Source organism: Ostrinia nubilalis, chromosome 2 (genome assembly GCF_963855985.1).
Source record: "Ostrinia nubilalis chromosome 2, ilOstNubi1.1, whole genome shotgun sequence".
NCBI classification, from domain to species: domain Eukaryota; kingdom Metazoa; phylum Arthropoda; class Insecta; order Lepidoptera; family Crambidae; genus Ostrinia; species Ostrinia nubilalis.
In genome coordinates this window covers 9,106,533-9,126,831 of record NC_087089.1, presented here as the reverse complement: position 1 = coordinate 9,126,831, position 20,299 = coordinate 9,106,533, and the positions used below count along the sequence as shown (strand labels likewise).

General features: G+C 37.0%; 1 protein-coding gene across 1 annotated transcript in view; it reads right to left on the bottom strand.

The window, feature by feature from the left end:
* Positions 1 to 2,345: 2,345 nt before the first annotated feature.
* The window catches only part of LOC135082336 (ATP-binding cassette subfamily C member 4-like), a 43,556-nt gene continuing 25,602 nt past the window's right edge, over positions 2,346 to 20,299 (bottom strand). The window contains exons 11-24 of the mRNA XM_063977128.1: positions 16,467 to 16,598; positions 11,166 to 11,250; positions 10,841 to 10,973; positions 10,111 to 10,395; positions 8,814 to 9,003; positions 8,438 to 8,574; positions 6,861 to 7,001; positions 6,203 to 6,306; positions 5,103 to 5,392; positions 4,901 to 5,023; positions 4,657 to 4,779; positions 4,125 to 4,285; positions 3,443 to 3,548; positions 2,346 to 3,351 (exon numbers count right to left, since the gene is read on the bottom strand). Coding sequence (XP_063833198.1) covers positions 3,163 to 3,351; positions 3,443 to 3,548; positions 4,125 to 4,285; positions 4,657 to 4,779; positions 4,901 to 5,023; positions 5,103 to 5,392; positions 6,203 to 6,306; positions 6,861 to 7,001; positions 8,438 to 8,574; positions 8,814 to 9,003; positions 10,111 to 10,395; positions 10,841 to 10,973; positions 11,166 to 11,250; positions 16,467 to 16,598 — 2,199 coding nt within the window. The 3' untranslated portion in view covers positions 2,346 to 3,162. The remainder of the gene's footprint in view (positions 3,352 to 3,442; positions 3,549 to 4,124; positions 4,286 to 4,656; positions 4,780 to 4,900; positions 5,024 to 5,102; positions 5,393 to 6,202; positions 6,307 to 6,860; positions 7,002 to 8,437; positions 8,575 to 8,813; positions 9,004 to 10,110; positions 10,396 to 10,840; positions 10,974 to 11,165; positions 11,251 to 16,466; positions 16,599 to 20,299) is intronic.

Genomic DNA, 20,299 nt, shown 5'->3' with positions numbered 1-20,299 from the left:
CCTCTGCCTGTTAGTCGAAAACAAAATAGTTACATTTTAGTTGTGACCTGCTGTTTTTCAAAATTTTGTCTGATTTATCCAATTAGAAAAGCAACGTCAGATGTAATTATAAAAATTTTAGAGGATTCCGTTTTCCTTGTCCACGGAATTCCTCAAACTATAATTGTCGATAATGGTTCACAATTTATTAGCCGTGACACAGCTGTGTTATTTAAAAAATATAACATACCCAACATTTATTTTACGCCGAAATATACACCACAAGTTAACACAGTTGAACGTTACAATAGAACTATTATCACTTGCATATCAACATTTGTCGAAAATGATCACAGAACTTGGGACGTTTTTATTCCAAAGGTTCAATTTGCGATAAATAACTCGGTAAACGAGGCTACTGGTTTCACGCCATCTTTCTTAGTCTATGGTAGGGAACTTGTCACCTGCGGTACCCACTATACAGACTCAGAATTAGACAACGAAATCTTATTTTTACCTCGGGATATTTATGCCGAAAACTTAGGCTGCCTTTCTAGTATTTTTAATGACGTACAGAAAAAGTTATGGCATGCTCACGAAAAAAATACTTCACACTATAATCTGCGTCGAAAGCCAGCAGAGTTTAATGTGGGAGATATTGTTATGAAGCGCGCTTACGTATTAAGTGACAAAGACAAATATTTTAGTAAAAAGTTAGCACCAAAATTCATTAAATGTCGTGTGACTCATAAAAAATCGCCTTTGGTGTATGTCCTAGAGGATATGTCAGGTAAAGATTTGGGCACTTGGCACATTAAGGATTTAAAATTAGTTGGCCTAAATAAATAAATATTTTTTTGTCGTTAATTAATGTTTATTATAATAACTTTACCTCGTAAAAAAAAAAAAAAAGAACATCTTAAGTATTATTAGTTTGTATGGGTTACCAGTTCAATGTATAGCAGGAACCTATTTATGTAAGGATGCGTCATTATTCATTATATTAAAGAATAATGTTGCCATAATGAAAGCGTGACGTATGAGAGCAATTTTATGAAAGGATTAATACAAGCATCGACTTATTACTTTTATGCGGATTTTTTTTTATAAAAAAAAAATCCTTGGTGACGCGGGGGGGTAATGTAACGTTATACGTCACATAATTACTATAATGAACAAAAATAACTAAAACTATCAAATACATAAAACAACAAAAAACTGTAAACAAGATTTTATTCTTATCACTAAATAAATAACATTTACAAAACAAATAATTACATAAATCACTTAAAACTAGCTTAAAATAAAATAGATCAATATTACAGTGACCTTGCTAATGGTTCGTTTATCGGTCGCGCGGGACCCTAAGCAGCTTTCTCTTCAATCCTTTGCGTCTGGGCATTGGTCAAAAACATCGTATGATTTTAATGGGCGGCGCCTAAAGCCGTTTGACCTTTAAAAATCGTCGGCCAGGGCACGTCTCCCCGGCTTCATTTCGACAAACCAACTTGAAAAGTACGGCCGCGTACCTGCCTATCGCCGCCGCGCCGATTCAATTTCAAATAATTTATAATATTTAGTGCAAATGCAATAAATACAGATTGCAAAGTACAAATTTCTGCGAGTACAAGTTATTACGCCATATTTCATAAATAAGTACGATAAAACTGTGTAGTGAATACATCCCCGATAGGGTAAGTGATGAACAAGTATTTCTTCTTTCGCTTTAGTTTTAAGCAGATAATGTAACTACAAGTTGCGATTAGTTAGTGCCTATCTATCCAGCTTTGTTGAAAACCTAATTATGTCGCAAATTCCTGTAGCAGAGATCAGTTAGTAATTATTCGCTATTGGCGTAATTATTCATACAAATTGTTAATTTAAAGCATTTGGCGTAACTAATAATAAATCATAATATTGTTTACTTCATTTTAATTATGCTGTGTTTGTAAACTCCGATCTGATTGCATTCATCGCCACTTCGCCTGCTATCCTACTTACTTAGGCTCGACTTTCTTGGCTTGGTTTGACGATGATTGCAGTCTCCGGATGTTGAGACCGGAAGTGGCTTAAGCTGGAATGTTCATTCCCAGGGATCGAATTTGGGGACTAACGCGGAGGCAAACGCGTACCATCTGCGGCTCAAGATCCAAGGCGCCTCCAGCTGACAGCGACTACGTCCAGCACCTACGGCCACCATCTACCTTCGGCCGCCCTCGCCAGGGAAGTCACGGACCGCGAAAGTATACCCACAGTCGGGCACCCGAACCCCGCCCTCATATTTTTTGTAAAAGTAAATAAACCGTAATTTTATCTGTGTACGCTAGTGTTGATTATTTACTAATTTCCCACTACGCGACAAAATAAGTTATTATTTATATAAATTATATGGTATTTTGTATATCAAGATGGTCTTAAGTAGGTACATATTTCTAAGTACTTTTTGGTTCAATAGTTAATTCACATCACATCCATTAAAAATAAGTAGATAAGGCCGTACAGTTCGTAAAAAATGAACCAACGAGTCTTCATTATTTAAGTATTTTACTTAAGTATATAAAATACGATTTTACTTAATAAGTACCTAATTTAAAAAATGCCTAACTTAAAATAAAAACTAAATTCGAATAAAACAACATCACATTTCTGTGATTTGATACAAGTGCAAGGCAAAAAGTGCAATGTAATTTTATTTAATCAATGGCATTGGTATTTGAAGTTGTGCCACTGAATAATTATCTACTATAATTAGTCCACGCGTTATCATCAATCCTCAGTGGAATGACCTTATCTTCTACGCAGAGATAGATTGATTATTTACATCTTTACACGTGGCAAGTTTATGATATACTAAGTACCTAGTAGGTATAACGCGTACCTACGTATACGGTTTACTTTTACGCACAAAAGTAGTTTCTTGATAGGAGTTGAATGCTAGATGAGAAAATATAAAACGAAGGTGATCACCATTTTCCACGTCTACTAAATTGTACATCTGGGTAATTAAATATCACATTGGCTTTACGGTCCTCCTAACCTGTGTGAAGGCATTTATTCCTTTATAGTTACATTTTCCCAAACATGTAGGTGACCATATTAGGCAGTTTGGCAGAGACAATTAGCATTTTGAATTATTTTGTTTTTATCTGTGTTAATTATCACATTGGAAAGCCTATTTTGTTTCTACGCCGCTTGAGTATCCTCCGCGTCAACGTACTTTATATGCTGGGCGTAAGCATTGGCGGCAAGGTCGCGAAGGCTCTGCTCGGCGGCGTTACCAAGCTGCTTCACCATTTTTGTGAAGTGACCCTCCTCGTTCTGTAGAAGTTCATGGGGATGCCCGCATTCCATAATGCGGCCCGCTTCCATCACCTAATCAGAAACAGATATAGATCATTTATTATATTGAATCCCCAAAATATGATAAGATTATTAAACATTTACGATATGTAATAATACTTACGACCACTCTATCTGAATCGGCAACAGTGTGCAAGCGATGCGCAACAGTCAATACGGTGCAATCGGCGAAGTATTTACGAATGGACTTCTGGATAAGGGTGTCGGTGCTGAAACGAAGAAAGAAGTAATTTTTCTTGATTAAAATCGTAATTACAGCAATAGACGCAAACAAGCCTTATCCAGCCTGCAATAAATTACTGAAGTAACCGCTATAGAGTGCAAAATTAACAAACTCAAGTTCCAGTGGGAGAGCTCGTAGAGCGGTTGGTCGATGGAGCAGAAACCTCGAGAAACGATTACGCACAGAAGGACGTAGGTAGTAAGCAGAGTTCTCGATGGACCGAGGACGCGAGGGCCTAGTAAAAATGCGGGAAGATCCTAGACATGGGCTACGTAGGAGTGGTCGTTGTAGAAATCCTTGCGAAAAGCTTTTATTCAGCAGGTCAGCTCTCGATGTAAAAGTCGACTACTATTGAGACAGACTGATATGTGTATCACTATGAAACACACATTGTTGTGTTCTGGCAGTTAAGTAGAGGTAAGATAGCCAGTTCCTCCGTGGTTGAGGATTCCGGGTGAAGCTCGCTTCCAACTTCGGCCTGATCGTCACTTACCATCAGGTGAGATACAGGCCAAGAGCTTCCTCATTGTGGATAAAAAAAACTTAATATATCTGTACATACTTGGGGTCGACGTTGGCGGTGGCCTCGTCCAGCACCAACAGTTTGTTGCGAGCCAGCGCGGCGCGCGCCAGGCACAGAAGCTGTCGCTGCCCCGCGCTAAAATTGGTGCCGCCAGACGCTACCGGCGCAGATAGAGATGTCACGCTCTTCTTCAACTCCACCTGATACCAGAAAGTTATCATCCATCAAATTAAAAACGATCACGTGAATTAATTCGCGCAATGAGATGTCGATCCTTTCATTAATTATTCATTATCTCCCTTTTTATTATCATGGTTTTCGGTGTCCTGTATTTTCATGATTCTAGGTCAACGGGAATTACCTACCCAATTAATCCTTGATCTACTAGCGAATGTCTAAAAATATGTCATAATAAATTGCGTTATCTTTAGATTGCCTTGATTGTGTTCAGATAAGGGCTTCGCTTTTTACTATTGTGATTAGCCGAAAAAGAAAATACCTACAGCGTTTTATTTTGGAAGTTATGCTTTTGGCATATCAATCCACTATTATAGGAATTAAAATTAATTACCTGCTCCAATGCCTTCCATATATCAGCATCGGTGTATTTGTCAAACGGATCCATGTTATAGCGGAGACTTGCGGAGAACAGAACGGGTTCTTGAGGAATAATTGAGATCTTTGATCGCAGTTCCTAGAAAAAAGTAGGTACCATTTAGAATACGATGTCAATAAAAAACCTACTCATATCTACAAATCTCAGTTAAACCCTACTGATACTATTATCAGTACGTATAGATAAGTTTTAAACTTACTTTGAGAGCAATCTCTCCAGTTTCAACATCGTCGATATACACGTTGCCCTCAATAGGCGCCAGTCGGAACAGTGCTGATATCAATGATGATTTACCAGCGCCTGTGCGTCCTACGACACCCACCTGAAAAAAGTATAGAATTATTTTAGTAGATGTCCGACCATTTCCAACGTTTCTATTATGATAAAAAAGTTCTACTCACTTTCCAACCGCTTTCAATTACGATGTTTAGATTCTTTAGAACAGGTTCCGAATCAACGTCGTAGCGAAGGTTGAGGTCTTTGAAGACGAGCCTAGCTCTCTGAGGCCATTCTTTCGGAGGGGAGGGACCTGAGGTGTTCTCTTGGGGCAGTGACGTGAACTGTATGATACGTTCCACACTCGTCATTTGAGATATAACTTCTGTGGCCTGCTTAACCCCGTATTGAACCATGGTGACCAAAATCAAGCCCTGACTTAGAGCAAGCCCGACGTTGCCAGACTGCGTATTCCCTGAAGGAAGAAAATAATTTATTATAATAAGACTGAAACAAAGACGAATTACCAAGGATATATTATTACACTAGCGGCCGCCCGCGACTTCGTACGCGTGGATCCCGTTTTACCCCCTTCATCTATCTTACGCGGTTTAGATTTTTTCATACAAATGTTTTTTCCCGCTAACTTGTTCCCGTGGGAATTTTGCAATATCCTGTTGTAGTTAACTAAGCTTTAAGTTTACTAAGGTACCTGCATGCCAAATTTCAAGCGTCTAACTTAAGCGGTTTAGATTTTTCATACAAAAGGTATTTCCCGCTAATTCCCGTTCCCGAGGGAATTTCGGGAATTCCTTGTTGTAACTAAGCAAGCTTTAAGTTTACTAAGGTACCTACATTTTTCCCGCTAATTCCTGTTCCCGTGGGAATTCCTAAGTATACTATAACTTGCCCAGGAGTATGAAGAATAATTTTACCAAGTTTCGTTAAAATCCGTCGAGTAGTTTTTGTTTCCATCAGGAACATACAGACAGACAGACAGACACCCCCTGATAGTTATTTTGAAAATATATTTCATGTATAGAATTGACCTCCCTACAGATTTATTAAAAGTATAGATTATATTCATTAATATCTATTGCCATTTTAGTAGTATTGCTAAAATCAAGGGCATCTATTTACTTTAGTACCATGGGTTGATAAAAAAGTGATATAGACTTTTATCTACAAATAGAAATGCCGGGTAATACGCAACACAAGATATCGTAGTCAATGTGTCATAATATATCTAACATGTCAGATAACATCGATATAATGTAGATCTTACCATCATCCATGAGCAGGAACGTGTACGAGACGATAACAACGTAGAGGGCAGATATGAGGCACAACCAGACGGAGAAGGCGGTATTTGTAACTAGAGTTATATACCTGAAAAAAGACAATTAAATAGCTCATAATATACACATTTACATGGCTTAATAATGTAATGTCCCTAATTAATACCGGGATAGCACTCTTTAAACAAACTTTGCACATAGATAGGTACTCGTAACAAACTTATTTTGGCTTTAGCTGTCCTGCTGCTGAAAAATCATCTCAATTTTATTTACAAATGTGTCTAAGACCATTACACCCATTCCTTACACTTCCTTACAGGTATACTTATTTGTCTAAATTTTGCATCCGATACCTGCCGAATACCCACCCAACTCATCGGATATCTGTACCACCTGCGCATTTTCAGAGAATGTACAATACATTCTATGAAAGTTTGTACGCAGATACCCAAGCAGATGGGTGTAAGTGCTTGCTGCTGAGCAAGCACTTATTTTTTCGAAAAATCAGGTTGATTCAACCCAATTCAGATTTACATGTCTTCATTAACTTTTAGCTCTACCAGCGCTTCGCCAGATTTACTAGTCATCTTCCATCAGATCATCTCAAATTCAAATATATTTGGTAATGTCATTCCCGTGACTTACCAAGCGGCAGTGTGCACGTCCTGTTTATCGTCGAACTGCTTGCGCAGCAACTCCTGCGCACCGCAAGCGCGCACCGTTGACAGCCCCGCCATGCTGGCCGATACGTGTGAGAACACAGGACTGCGGGACACGCCCTCCACCCTGGAGAGAAATTAGTTTAGTAATTAGCATGATACGGGCATGTGTTGTTCCAGCAGAGAAAATAGGACCTACGAAGACCGACTCTTCCCGCGAATGTCGTAAGTGACTAAGGCACAAATATTTGAACAGGATTCCCCAAACCATATGACCAGCCAAATTATCCATATGCCTCTAATAAATCAGAGAAGGCCTGCAGTGGGGGCTTTATGACAAAATAGAATATCTACTTACTATAACCAAGTAAAGGCAGGTGTCATACATAGAACACACGGTGGGAACGAAATTCCCTTATCGCCTCTGTGCTACTATCTCCTAAACTCCGAGCATTGATGTTGTACTTAATCCATCTTCTTCGGACCCATGTGATAGCTAAGAGCACCCGTGCATGATGATAATTAATATTGCCCATGAAGACGCACGATGATTGCGCGTATCTACGAGTATCAAGACTGGCTGCTAAATTTAACTCTACTATGACCGTGGCATTTGTGGGAAACTAGCTTAAAGCTGGTGAACCTATTTCTTTGAAAGAAGAAAACCAGCTGATGCTGAAGAATATTAAAGATGATTCAAACATGATAAAAAAATAGTTGAGAAAATGCGACAAGCTTCGTTTTTAAAGGAAATTGGATAAAATAATGTGCCGATAAACGCGAACTTTGGACTTGATCACAGTACAACTTTAACTGTATTGTGTTTGTATTACACAAAGATAAATATAACCACTGTGAATAAAGAAGAGAATCATTTTATTTACTTATCATTCTATTACATCATTGGCATAGCCCAGATTGTCAGAAATAAATCAAAGTCTAGATAGTTCACTTATCACTCTCTTTGCGGCTTGGTTTTACGGTCAAATCATTGTGAGTTTTGATTTTGCAAGCTACAATGATTAGATGGTTTTGTTGTTGTTGTTTCAGCCAAATGACGTCCACTGCTGGACAAAGGCCTCCCCCAAGGTTTTCCACAATGAACAGGCAGGCCTCCTACTAGGTGGACCGACGATCTGGTAAAGGTCGCGGGAAGAGCCTGGATGCGGGCAGCGCAGGACCGTTCATTGTGGAGATGGTTTTACTACTTACCTAATTCATCGTGAATCATGTGATTTTAAAGACCTACAGGCAGTAGCGGCGTAAGGGGGGGGCGGTGGGGGCGGTCCGCCCGGGGTGCCAAGCATCAGGGGGTGACAAAGTCGCGCAGATTAGTACTCACTGACGCATCTGCATGGCAAGGACGGTCGTGATGTCATGACAGGGGGGGTGCCATTCTGGGGTACCTTAGGCTATAATGGGGGGGGGGGGGGGGGGTGCCGCCCCGGGTGCCAACCTATGCTACGCCGCCACTGCCTACAGGTTCTGCTTTAGAATCTCTGCTTAAAAAGTTTTTTGAACTTTTAAGATTTGTAACTAATAATAACGTTACTTATCACCAACCTTTTAACTGCCTGTGCTGTGCTGAGGTAGATCATGGTCCAGCCATACATGAGCACTGCGCAGCCGGCCGTTGTCAGCAACATGTAGGGGTTGACAATCGCCACCATCACTAAAATTCCCGACATCACCATGAACACCTAGGAAACGACATTTGACCTCATTAGAAACACAAAGTTATAAGTGATCGAGACAAAAAAGTAGAGTCGAAAAGATGGTTCCGAAAGAAACTTTTTTCTGTGTAACCAGTACCAACTAAGTGAAGTAACAGGATGTTCAAATCTATTTATCCAGACAAAATAAATAAACCTTATCTCGTACATAATATGTAATCGTAAATACTAGCAAAGGTGGGCCTTTGGTGTCATCTTCTACACACCTGAATACTGTCCAAATACATTCTCGGTAGGATCTCGTCAACGTAGCCCATGTCCTTGGAAAACCGATTAAGGACTCTTCCCGAGGGGTTAGTGTCAAAGAATCGCATGGTGGCCGCGAGAATGTTACCGAACATCTGGTTGTGTAGCCTTATGGAACTTCTCATGCACACCCATAGAAACAGCACGGATCTGCAAAGATTTTTTTAGGAATAGAAAGTGTTGTGCATACTTTTCACCTAACAAAAAACTTTATCTTATCCGAGTAATAGTAAAATAGAGTCTGATAGATAAAACACATTATAAAACATTTACCTAACACCTAGTATTATATTATCTGTGCTAACACTATCAACTATTATCTATGTCTGGGTAATATTACTATTTACTACTGTAGTAGTAGGGCATTAAATCAACGCTTTTTAAATAGATAGCTTAACCTCAAAAGATAATTTTATTAGTTGATAAATTTTCATTCATACAACATAATAGAAAGTATTTTTTACGTGACAAGTCTTTGGAATTTAATAATATTTCACTCGTCGTAGCTTCGTTAACTTTTAAACCTAACTAAATTACTTAAAAAAAGTGAGTGGAAATACACTCGGCATCAAATAAATCGCACCTCCCGCGACAAGCACTTATCAAACGTATGCATCCCCACTTCCCACCAACATTGGTACCATTTGAAAGCCTAGTTCTAAACTTCATTTCATTAAAGGAAAGGTTTTTACCCCAAAAATGTGTCTTTACAAGGATCCAGAGTCACTTCTTCAAAAAATAGGTAGTTACGCTATAGCCATTTTTTATGACTATAAAACTGTTAAGTTGGGATTAATCGCTATCCATCTGTTAAAGAGGACACGTGAGATCTTTATTTGGTTTTATAACCATAAAAATTGGTCTAATTGATCCCAGAGGTGAGCCCAAAGTGAGGTCTATTTTCAAGTCACATTTATGGTATATGTTAATCATTTATTTAGAAATGAAATGTATTTTTCTTTAAGGATATTTATTGGGCTTTCAAATAACACCAATATTGTTGGGGTACCATGATTGTGTCAGAAGAAAATCTTTAAAGTTCCCGTCGCGGAAGGTGCGGTTTATTTGATGTTGAGTGTAGAATGGCGAAATCTGTTGCAAAGTCAAGATATTATTCTCTACATTGATAGATAGCGCGTAGGTACTTCCGTCCCTAAGTTGTCATAATGATAAAGTTTATCTTATGCACTTAGTGCGCAATAAGGTCTTCTTTTATAGCTATCAGGTACCTACAAAAAAGTAGCAGAAAATGCTCACCTCCAAGTAGTTAACAGAACACAGCCAATAATTCCAATTGTCCATATGTAAATGTACCACGAGTGGTCTACATTTGGGGCAGCAATGCTTTGTATTGTGAGGGCTGTCTTAACCATAGTATCCAGTACGGTGAGATTACGTCCATCTGTGGTGGTCAATGGGGTTTCAGTCGTAACACTGGTAAATTCGGTGTCGTTGTAGCTATTCGTGTTATTCAAGTTGGTCAAATTTGCTAGCTCCTCCCTTGCTGCAGCTGTTGTGTACTGAAGCTCTATATCATTCATCCTAAAATCAAATTCAACTTTAATTCATTGCCATGCCATTTAAAGAAACCTATTGTGTACTTCGGAAGCCACTATAAACCGGGACGATCCGATTGTGGCGTGATAGCAGATGCTAATGTCGACCACGAATCACGGTGAATTGGTGACCTCAATTTTTGCTAACGAGGCGCACTAATTATTAGAGAAGTTGTAATTCGACTGCACTAATAGTATTTAGTGGTGAAGTCTCCATTAAAAAGACATGGTATAATGTACGGGGGTTCCCAATTTTGTTTAGATCAGCTGGCTGCAATCAAACCGATTGTCTGATAATAAATAATGATACGTGAAACTCAGTCTGGTAATTACGATGATATTATGGCATGATATGAATATATGATAGGATGATAGGAAGTTGTGTCGGACGCGTTATCAGACCGTTTGATGATACGAAAAGAAGAACTCACCAATGCGTAAGCCAGAGGTCACTAGCTGAAGTGATTACTTGCGCCATGATAATGGACAGGACCGTAAACAATAGCATACACCAGCCACCGCCGGCTCGGAAATACTTCACGTACACCGATGCTGATACTCGACCTTAACAAAAAATTACATGATAAACCGTTAAGTACCAAAATTAACAACCACTCTACTAGTATTAATTTGGTTTGGACTGGACGTTTTGTTATAAATAATTAACCGCCTTATGGTCTAGCTAGCTTATTATCAACGTAGCATGACTATTTTGTCGGTATTGAAATTCTATGGTTTAATTTATTCATTGAATACCTGATCCGGTTAATTCCGCGTCTTCTTCTTCTTCCACATTATCAACATTTCCTATTTCATTCACTGTGCTGACGCTCGAGTAAGACTGAAAACAAAAAACAAATTTAGATTTGATTTGATTTGATACTAGTACGAGTATAGTTGGTAGAGATTGATGGTTAATGTATTGTAAGCAATAGTATTTTGTCTTTAAACATTCAATTAGGCCTACTGTGCTATGACTTGACTAGTTAAAGTTGCGTGGTTTGTCAAAGTTGCGTTGTATTACCTACTTGTTAACGTAGTACTTATTATTATTCTGTGCTAGTAGGTAATACAACGCAACTTTGACAAACCACGTGTTTTAAATATGTACTAACATGTGACTAATGTTTTTGCGTTTAGGAAAGCTACGAACTATACGAGTAATTTTCCGAAATTGGGCGAAGAGAAAATCAAGTAGATACCAAGCAAGGTACTAATTAAGTAGATACCTACACTGGTTTTATTGATTCTTTTTTGACGAAGGCACGTGCCAATAACTCCATCTAACTTATAATATAGATTAGTTATCTCCATTATTGCATCGATAGATTAGCACTAGAGATGAAACGGATAGTTGTTTGGCCGGATACCGGATACCGGATATCCGGCCAGCTGCTAGGCCGGATAGCCGGATATCCGGCGGCCGGATAGTTGGCCCATTGTCTCGTTTCATGTCGTGACGAGTTTAGCGCCGCACAGGTGCTTCGAACGCGATCAGTGGGTCTATTAGTAGACTAGTCACACTTTTCGAAAATCGAATCTGTCCTAATCTTCTTCTTATTCGTTACGCTCTTGGCAGAGCGGTCGTGGTCACGTTGAGGCGTTGTTCACATCGGTTGGAGAGGCGGATACAACTCTCCGCACGATCTCCCTCCATCTCTCTATTGGCAGACTTTCTGGTGCAGTCACATAAGCCGTCTCCCACTGCTGCTTTCACTTGGTCGGTCCAGCGCATTGGTGACCTGCCACGCGATCGGGTTCCTTCGACTTTTCCCTGGACGACCAGTCGTTCTGTCCGAATAGAATGTCAGATTTTGCCACTTGTCTAGGGGGCAGATCAATTCGAGCGATTTTGGTTGCTATAGTGAGTGTGTGATTGAATAGCGAAAATTAAATTAGTTTACTTGCTGCATAATTTGACTGAACTGCATGCATCATGTCATCAAACCATCAGTGAAAAAAAGATCGCCTTTTTTATTTGGCAATATTTCGACATTAACAGATATTATTTACTACAGGGTGGCCCAGAAGAAAATTCACTTTTGAAAATTCAATGAAGCGAAAACTGTACATTTTTGTTGAACTTTAATTATTGCAATTTAAAGGAAATTTAGTGCAATTTATTTTAAAATTTACTTCCTTTTATAAATTTTATCGTACATGTGATTCCCTTGACGTTTACAACATTCGGTCAACATACATCACAATTTTGGAAAACGAAATGGATTCAGGATCGATGAATGCTGCACAGTTTTTGGATTAATAGAGTATACTCTGCTCATAAGGTAACCCCGCAAAAAGAAGTCTGCTGCAATGAGATTAGCGCTTCTTAGAGGCAGTGAGATTTCATCCCTGCTTAATTGGTTTGTTGCATTGAAAGGATGATTAATTTTTGAGAATGCTATACTGGTAGGCTGAAAAGCTTTTTTGATTTTTAAAGCTGCAAGATTCGCAAGGCTATGACCGGAGCACTTGGTTTCACCAAGATGGGGCTACTTCAAATGAGAGCATTTAGATGGTAAGAGACATGTTCCCACAAAAAAATAATTTCAGGCAGGGGTGACATCTCCTGGCCACGAGGAAGCCCTGATCTCACTCCAGAAAATTCTTTTTTGTGGTGTTAGGTACATTAAGAATAGAGTATACTTTTATAATCCAACAAACATGCAGCAACTGAAGCTGAGCATTCGGCAAAAAATTGAAAATAGGTTTCGAGGTAATTCTAACGAACGCATTTCAAGATTTTGATGTATGTCGATCGAATGTTGTAAGCGTCAAGGAAATCTCCTGGGCGATGTAATTTAATAAAGGTAAATTTAAAAATAAATTGCATTAAATTTCCTTCAAATTGCAATAGTTAAAGTTCTATAAAAATGTACAGTTTTCGTTTCCTTCAATTTTCACAAGTGAATTTTCTTCTGGGCCACCCTGTATTTATGTATTCGTCATTAGAATGAATAGCCCAGAAAAAGAAATTAGTTTTTTGAAAGGCTTTTTGAAGAATGGCTTTATGTAACTTTTTTGGACTTTAAATAAAAGCTGTCATTATTATAAGCCATTTTATTGATATTTACCTCAAAGATTAATGTATTTCATTTTATTAATAGGAAATTGTCGTAGTTTTTTAATATCCGGTATCCGGCCGGATAGTGAGTTACTATCCGGTATCCGGCCGGATAGTAAATTTAGGCCGGATATCCGGCCTACCGGATAGTTGCCGGATATCCGTTTCATCTCTAATTAGCACCATATTCACCAACTGATATGATGTAATGAACATTTAATCTTAAAGTCAACTCATTTTTGTACCAAGGCAAATTGAACTTGATCATCTTAGCTCCATTAATAATAGAAAAGTCTAACTCTAAAAGGTATTTTTTAAAGGTTATTAGCAATTTGTATTGCACAAATTACTAATAGTCCCTCGTGGTAAATATGCTTGTGTTACGAGTGGGCTCACCACAATAATCGAGCGGCGGTGGGATTCGAACCCGCGTTCTTCGGATCTCGAGTCGGCCAGTCCGACCACTTCGCCATTGGGCTATTGTGGCTATTAGATGGGTACTCTTTGTAATACAAAAATATTGTCATAGACCCAATACTGTAGAGTCCTACCTACTTGGTGTAAATCGCGCATACTACAATAATACCTAAGTATTTATCTCTGAGTGTGCAATAACGTAAACATTTGTTATTCTTATGTGTTTCTAAAACGTATGAAACACGCCGAGGAATAGAATTGTGTGTATTATTAAGTACGGAACATGATCGCAGACAGATTATAAAGTAGGAAATGATTGTTGATTTATTTTTGCAACCTTGCAGCTGCGTAAACTAAATCTTGTTTGCACTTTTAACAACTTTACGAGCAGCTCCTATGTTCGTATCTATTAAAGCTAAGGACTTACCCAGTATCTTATTTTATCTCAGTAACTACTTAATAATAAAAAAAAGATCTCATTTAGTCATCCCGGATTTAATTTATGTATTTGTTTTGTGAATTTTCATACTCTTATACAACAGTTACTGACTAACGATGACACTAAAAACTGAATCTAAAAGTTATGGTACCTATGATAAGGGTGTTTAACTTCTGTAGTAGTAGGTAGTTGATAAACTTTTAAAAATATTTTAGGCAACTTAAATGAGTTACAACAACAGTTGAAGATAAATTTTTCGCAAGTCATCGTTACCAAGCGCCACCTAACCACGTAACCACAAAATGACGTAGGTGGTACTAAATCATGCAGTGTAAGATTTACAAAGTTAGATAGCGATATATTATGGTAGGCTTTGTTGTCTTGTATAGCTACCTATTCATAGACTCAGTACATAGCGTCATTTTTGTGATAGGTACACCTACCAGATTTAAAATTAAATTGTCTCGTTAATTCTACCAATTCGCGATAAAACACGCCCGGATTACTGAAAAACTAAAAAAATCTATTGATTACGATGATGACGGAGTATTTATTTCCTACATGTAGTACGGGTTGACCGAAATAGTGTGAATTAATCATTTTAAGACATGGTTTTAGATAACAACATAAAAAATTTAAGTGGATTTAGGTCTGAAACATACCGAATAGAGAATATAATAATACCATCGAAAAAAGAAAAATTACTGAAATCCTGTTTTTTTATCAAAAAATCACACAAAACCAAGTCGATTTTATTAATGTAATAATGGTAGAGCGTAATAACTCTACGAGTACCTACCATTAGGGTAGACGTTAAAAACTATGTTAAAAGCTTTGCTTATTTACTGAAATTTAACAATTACAAAACAAAGTAATTAACGAAGTATGTAATTCTATGAATTTGTGTGTCATTTTCGTTTGTAACTATAATTATCCGGCCTTGGTTTTTATTATTACGTAAGGTATTGATTTAAGCTGCCAAGCATTTGAATGTCTCGTCGCGTTACTTTAGCCATGGGATCTTTGTTTTGTGTTATTCAACTGTTTCATCATGTAGCATCGCGGACTAATCGAGCTTGATTGTTTTAATGAGACTATTAAAGCAGTGAGCGACTGTCCCACATCTCTATTTATTTTTTAATTCATGATGCAAGGAAATAACGCTAGTATACTAGAACGCGTGTAACATAATATTATTTTTATTTCTTTTTTCTGAATTAAATAGGTACCTAACAATTAATTTTAACGTTAGCTTGTAGTTTTATATCAAAAATCTTTTTTTTAACTGTGTACCTACTTATATCTACACGAGACGGTTTTTTTTGCTTCAACGAATAAATTAAATACCATTACTACATTAAAAGTATTTCGACCGCTGGTTTTCTTTTTTTTTTCTGAAATAATATTATCGCTATGTTTTTATTAATAGATTTCCTTTTTTATTTATAGTTTACCTAGCTTAGCCAATAAAGTTAGTAAAATCTAAATAGGTAACACTACTTTTGATTTGTATAATTGCGTTAATTACAAATTATAAATAGCTAGCTTTGCCTTATTTTTAGAGCTCCCTACCTACACCATAGTATATCTATTTTTAGACATACGAAACTACTTTTCGACATGAATTCCATTAGACTTTTAAATTTTTAATGTGATCAAAGTACAAGATGTGTTCCTTATTATGGGATTAAAGAAATATAATTAAATATGAAAGTTATAATACGCACGTATGCTACTTTACCAACTGTGCGTAGGAATACCTACATCTATAAATAAAGGAAAGACAATAGGGGCAATCCGGGCAATACAATAAACATGTAGTAGGTAGACTAAAAACGTTCGAGAATACACACTCAACTCAAAGCGCAATTTGACACCGTGTGATGCAGATTTAAGGCACACGTGCGGATTTAATCATACGCATGCGGACTGCCCGCATTTCATTGTTTTATTTCATACATGTTTTTTCAATTACGCGGGCACACAATACGAAATCTTTGTCCTGCGTGCCACCAGCAGCGTGATTTTACACAGATCTGCACGCCTGCCGAAATCTGCATCACAGGAAAAAGGCACTGCGACATTCTTTTGTTTTATCTCGCAAAAAGATTTTGTTTTTAGTTTTTTTTTTATTTACCTTAACGGACATTGTACGCTGTCGCATCGCCGGCGGACAACCCGACTCATCTGGCTCTTCCTCTTGAAGCAGTTCTTCGAATAGCGGCGAGTTAGACACCTCATCGAAAGTGCCACTAGTTTCTATTTCACCCTGTAAAAATTGGCTTGTTTAAACGAATTGAACTAGGTAATTAATGCTCTTCATTCGCCCTCTGCATCAACGAGAGACAAATTAACTTTTGTAGCACTTGTTACTTACTATGTAAGTAGTGTCACAAATGGTAGTATTCAGAAGTCTTTAGAGATTATAATGACAAACAGGGACTTGGCATATTCAATCCCATTTAAATAATTAAGATTTATTTACCACTATTGTTTCAGTTTCACCTCCTTTATTTAGGTACTGCAAATTTTCTATGTATCTTCAGAACAAACTTTAGCAGAAGCTATACTTTGTGTTATTAAGTAATTTGTTTAAAATGTAGATAATATGCTAAGTAGGTTATTTATTTGGTTACCTACCTACATATCTTTAACATGCACGCAAAATAAACAAGATAATTTTATAGCCATGTGTCTTTCAGTGCAGATGTCTTTTCAACAAACTGCTTTATTGTAGACTAGCGGCCGTCCGCGACTTCGTACGCGTGGATCCCGTTTTACCCCCTTCATCTATCTTACGCGGTTTAGATTTTTTCATACAAATGTTTTTTCCCGCTAACTCCCGTTCCCGTGGAAATTTCGGGAATTCCTTGTTGTAACTAAGCTTTAAATTTACTAAAGTACCTGCATGCCAAATTTCAAGCGTCCAACTTAAGCGGTTTAGATTTTTCATACAAAAGGATTTTCCCCGTAATTCCAGTTCCCGTGGGAATTTCGGGAATTCCTTGTTGTAACTAAGCTTTAAGTTTACTAAGGTACCTACATGCCAAATTTCAAGCATCTAACTTAAGCGGTTTAGATTTTTCATACAAAAGTATTTTCCCGCTAATTCCTGTTCCCGTGGGAATTCCTAAGTATACTGTAACCTGCCCAGGAGTATGAAGAATAATTGTACAAAGTTTCGTTAAAATCCGTCGAGTAGTTTTTGTTTCTATAAGGAACATACAGACAGACAGACAGACAAAAATTTTACTGATTGCATTTTTGGCATCAGTATCGATCACTAATCACCCCCTGATAGTTATTTAGAAATTATATTTCATGTACAGAATTGACGTCTCTACAGATTTATTATAAGTATAGATACCTAAATACTTTACTGAAATTGTGATGCCACAAACAGATATCTAGTACAGTCCATACAATTCATATCTAATAAGTATAGTACAATCTATTCCACGAATCTTTGTTGCAGTTGCAAGATGACACCTATTACAAAATGTAAAAGGTGCAGGTGCCACAATATTATTATGATGTGCCATCGTTCGACATGTTCCTATTGTATTATTGCACTGCATTTGGCAAAAGCTGTAAATTAATTCATAATTTGCTACGGATTTTAAGTTAAATATTTTTAAAACATCCATTATTCTTTTGAAAATATCTTATGCAGGTACCTAGACTTCGCGCCAAAAGAAAAGACGAGAGATGCATGCAAATTAAGGTAAGTGCCCCCTACTTCGGTATATTAAGGCTCTTACGACTTTAACATTTTATTTAAAAATAACCAAGCATGATATCAGTATGAAAGCTTTTGTATGCTAAACTTTGATCTTTTGACAGTAAGTTAATACATAATTTATAGTTATATAGTTTGAACTTTTTTTTATATTAATTGTTCTGCGGACCTCTTGTTTGGATCCTGTTTCGTGACAAAATTTTGCTCTGTTTCTAAGTTCATGAACTCATGTCCCCTATTTCGGGATAAGGTTTTATGCATACAGTTAGGATATTTTAATTATGATTAAGGGTTTAATAAATTTAAAAACGATAATAAAAATTTAGAATAAAATAATTATGTGAAATTCACGATATTTTACCTGAAATATTCATAAGAAATAATGTGAGTCTAGTATAATATTTTGATTTGTTAATTCTAACAACATGTGAAAATATTTATATAACCATTAGAAATGTAGGGGGGGGGGAACTTACCCCCCCCCCCTCGTACCCATAAAATTTAGATTTTTTATTTCTAGCGATATGTGAAAATATTTATATTAACCATTAGAAATGTGGGGGGACTTACCCCCCCCCCCCTCTTCGTACCCATAAAAATTTGATTTGTAACACCCCCCCCCCCCCTTCTCCCCATAATCCCACGTCTGGAGCTGATTCAAGTGAGAGTAGCCCCCCCCCCCCCCCTGAAAATAACCCCAGATACGCCAATGACTCATAATAAAAAGTAAGTAATTAATTAATTTCTTAGGTAGGTAAGTATTAAAAACTAAAAAATATGTCGATTTCTTTGATGGTGTGTGTCATAAAAGTACCTAACACCATACATTTATATATCACGAACTTGGAAAAAAGTAACAATAATACGGTTCCTTGTTTCGTGATACTGATTATTCCAAATTCCCCAAGTAAAATTCATGAATTATTGTCAAAATGTGTCAATTAACTATTATCTATCCCATATACAATACAAATAAACAAAGATAAATAAAACAAATCGAAATAAAACCAAAATTATGCTGGTACTACTTATGCTAATTTATCTTAAAATTGGTCATATATGTGAACTTCAAACTCGTGTCATATAAATTCTAGTGAACGAAACATATACCGAATTTAGGTCATGAGAAACTTAAATAAATGCATTATTTGTTTCATAACTTACATTTAAATTATCATAAATAATTATTTAAAAACCAAGCATCAAAATGTTATCCATAATATCCTTGAATCGGTAGTGTCACGAAATAGGGGACACCCGAAAAATAATATGTACGCTATTTCGTGAGTCAATTAATCGCAATTTTAAAGGAATTCTACGTTTTCATATAACTTTTTTCTAAGCCAAATCAATTGTCAAGGAACACATGAAACCACAATTACAAGTTTTATTTAAATGGACGTTCCTTCGCCTTTTTATAAGCTTAAGAAGTTGGAGCGCTAACCTTACGGTGAGAGCAACCTTTGCAAGCCGCACGGCTGTTTTTGGCTCTCTGAGAGTTTGAAGCTTCGTATTGCTCTCATTTTTGGCGCCACAATGTTGGTACTTGGTTTTTAGATCGCTTAAATAATAGAGTTTTTGTAGTAATGAAGAATTTTTATAAATAATATTCCATTTGCTTATTATTTGAACTAGAAAAAAAACTTACGAACTTACGTACTATCACGAACTAGTAGCCGTTTACCTTAGTGGTTGACTAAATGCTTTAAAATTCTATTGTTGATTTCATCTTTCAGTGTACATAATATTTAATTTAAATTTAAAACATGTAGAGTTAGTTATCTGACAGTTTAATATCAAGGATAATAAAATGTAGAGCTGTTATTCTCTATTCGTACCGACTATACTTTCATAAGTAGGTACATTCCGTCACACAAGGTGACACAGAGAAGTCATTATCAAATGCTTTCTGAAAAACCCTAGGTAACTAGGTACAACTTAAAATTCAAAATCATTCGTTTAAGGTCGCTCAGAGAGATGATGATGATGTCCAGGATTCGCTGTTATTAAGTAAAATTATATTTTATTGCCACATTGACTCATCACTCGACAGTTATTATCACAAACATTGGACACATCTGCAAAATTGCATCAACAAGTGCATCTGTGGTTGTTTTCGCTATCGTAGAAATTAACACAAAACGAATATTTGCTTGGTAGAGCCATGCTTAGTCAAAGATTTGGTTGACATACTTAATAGTGGATTTAGGACACATTCTCATTATATTACT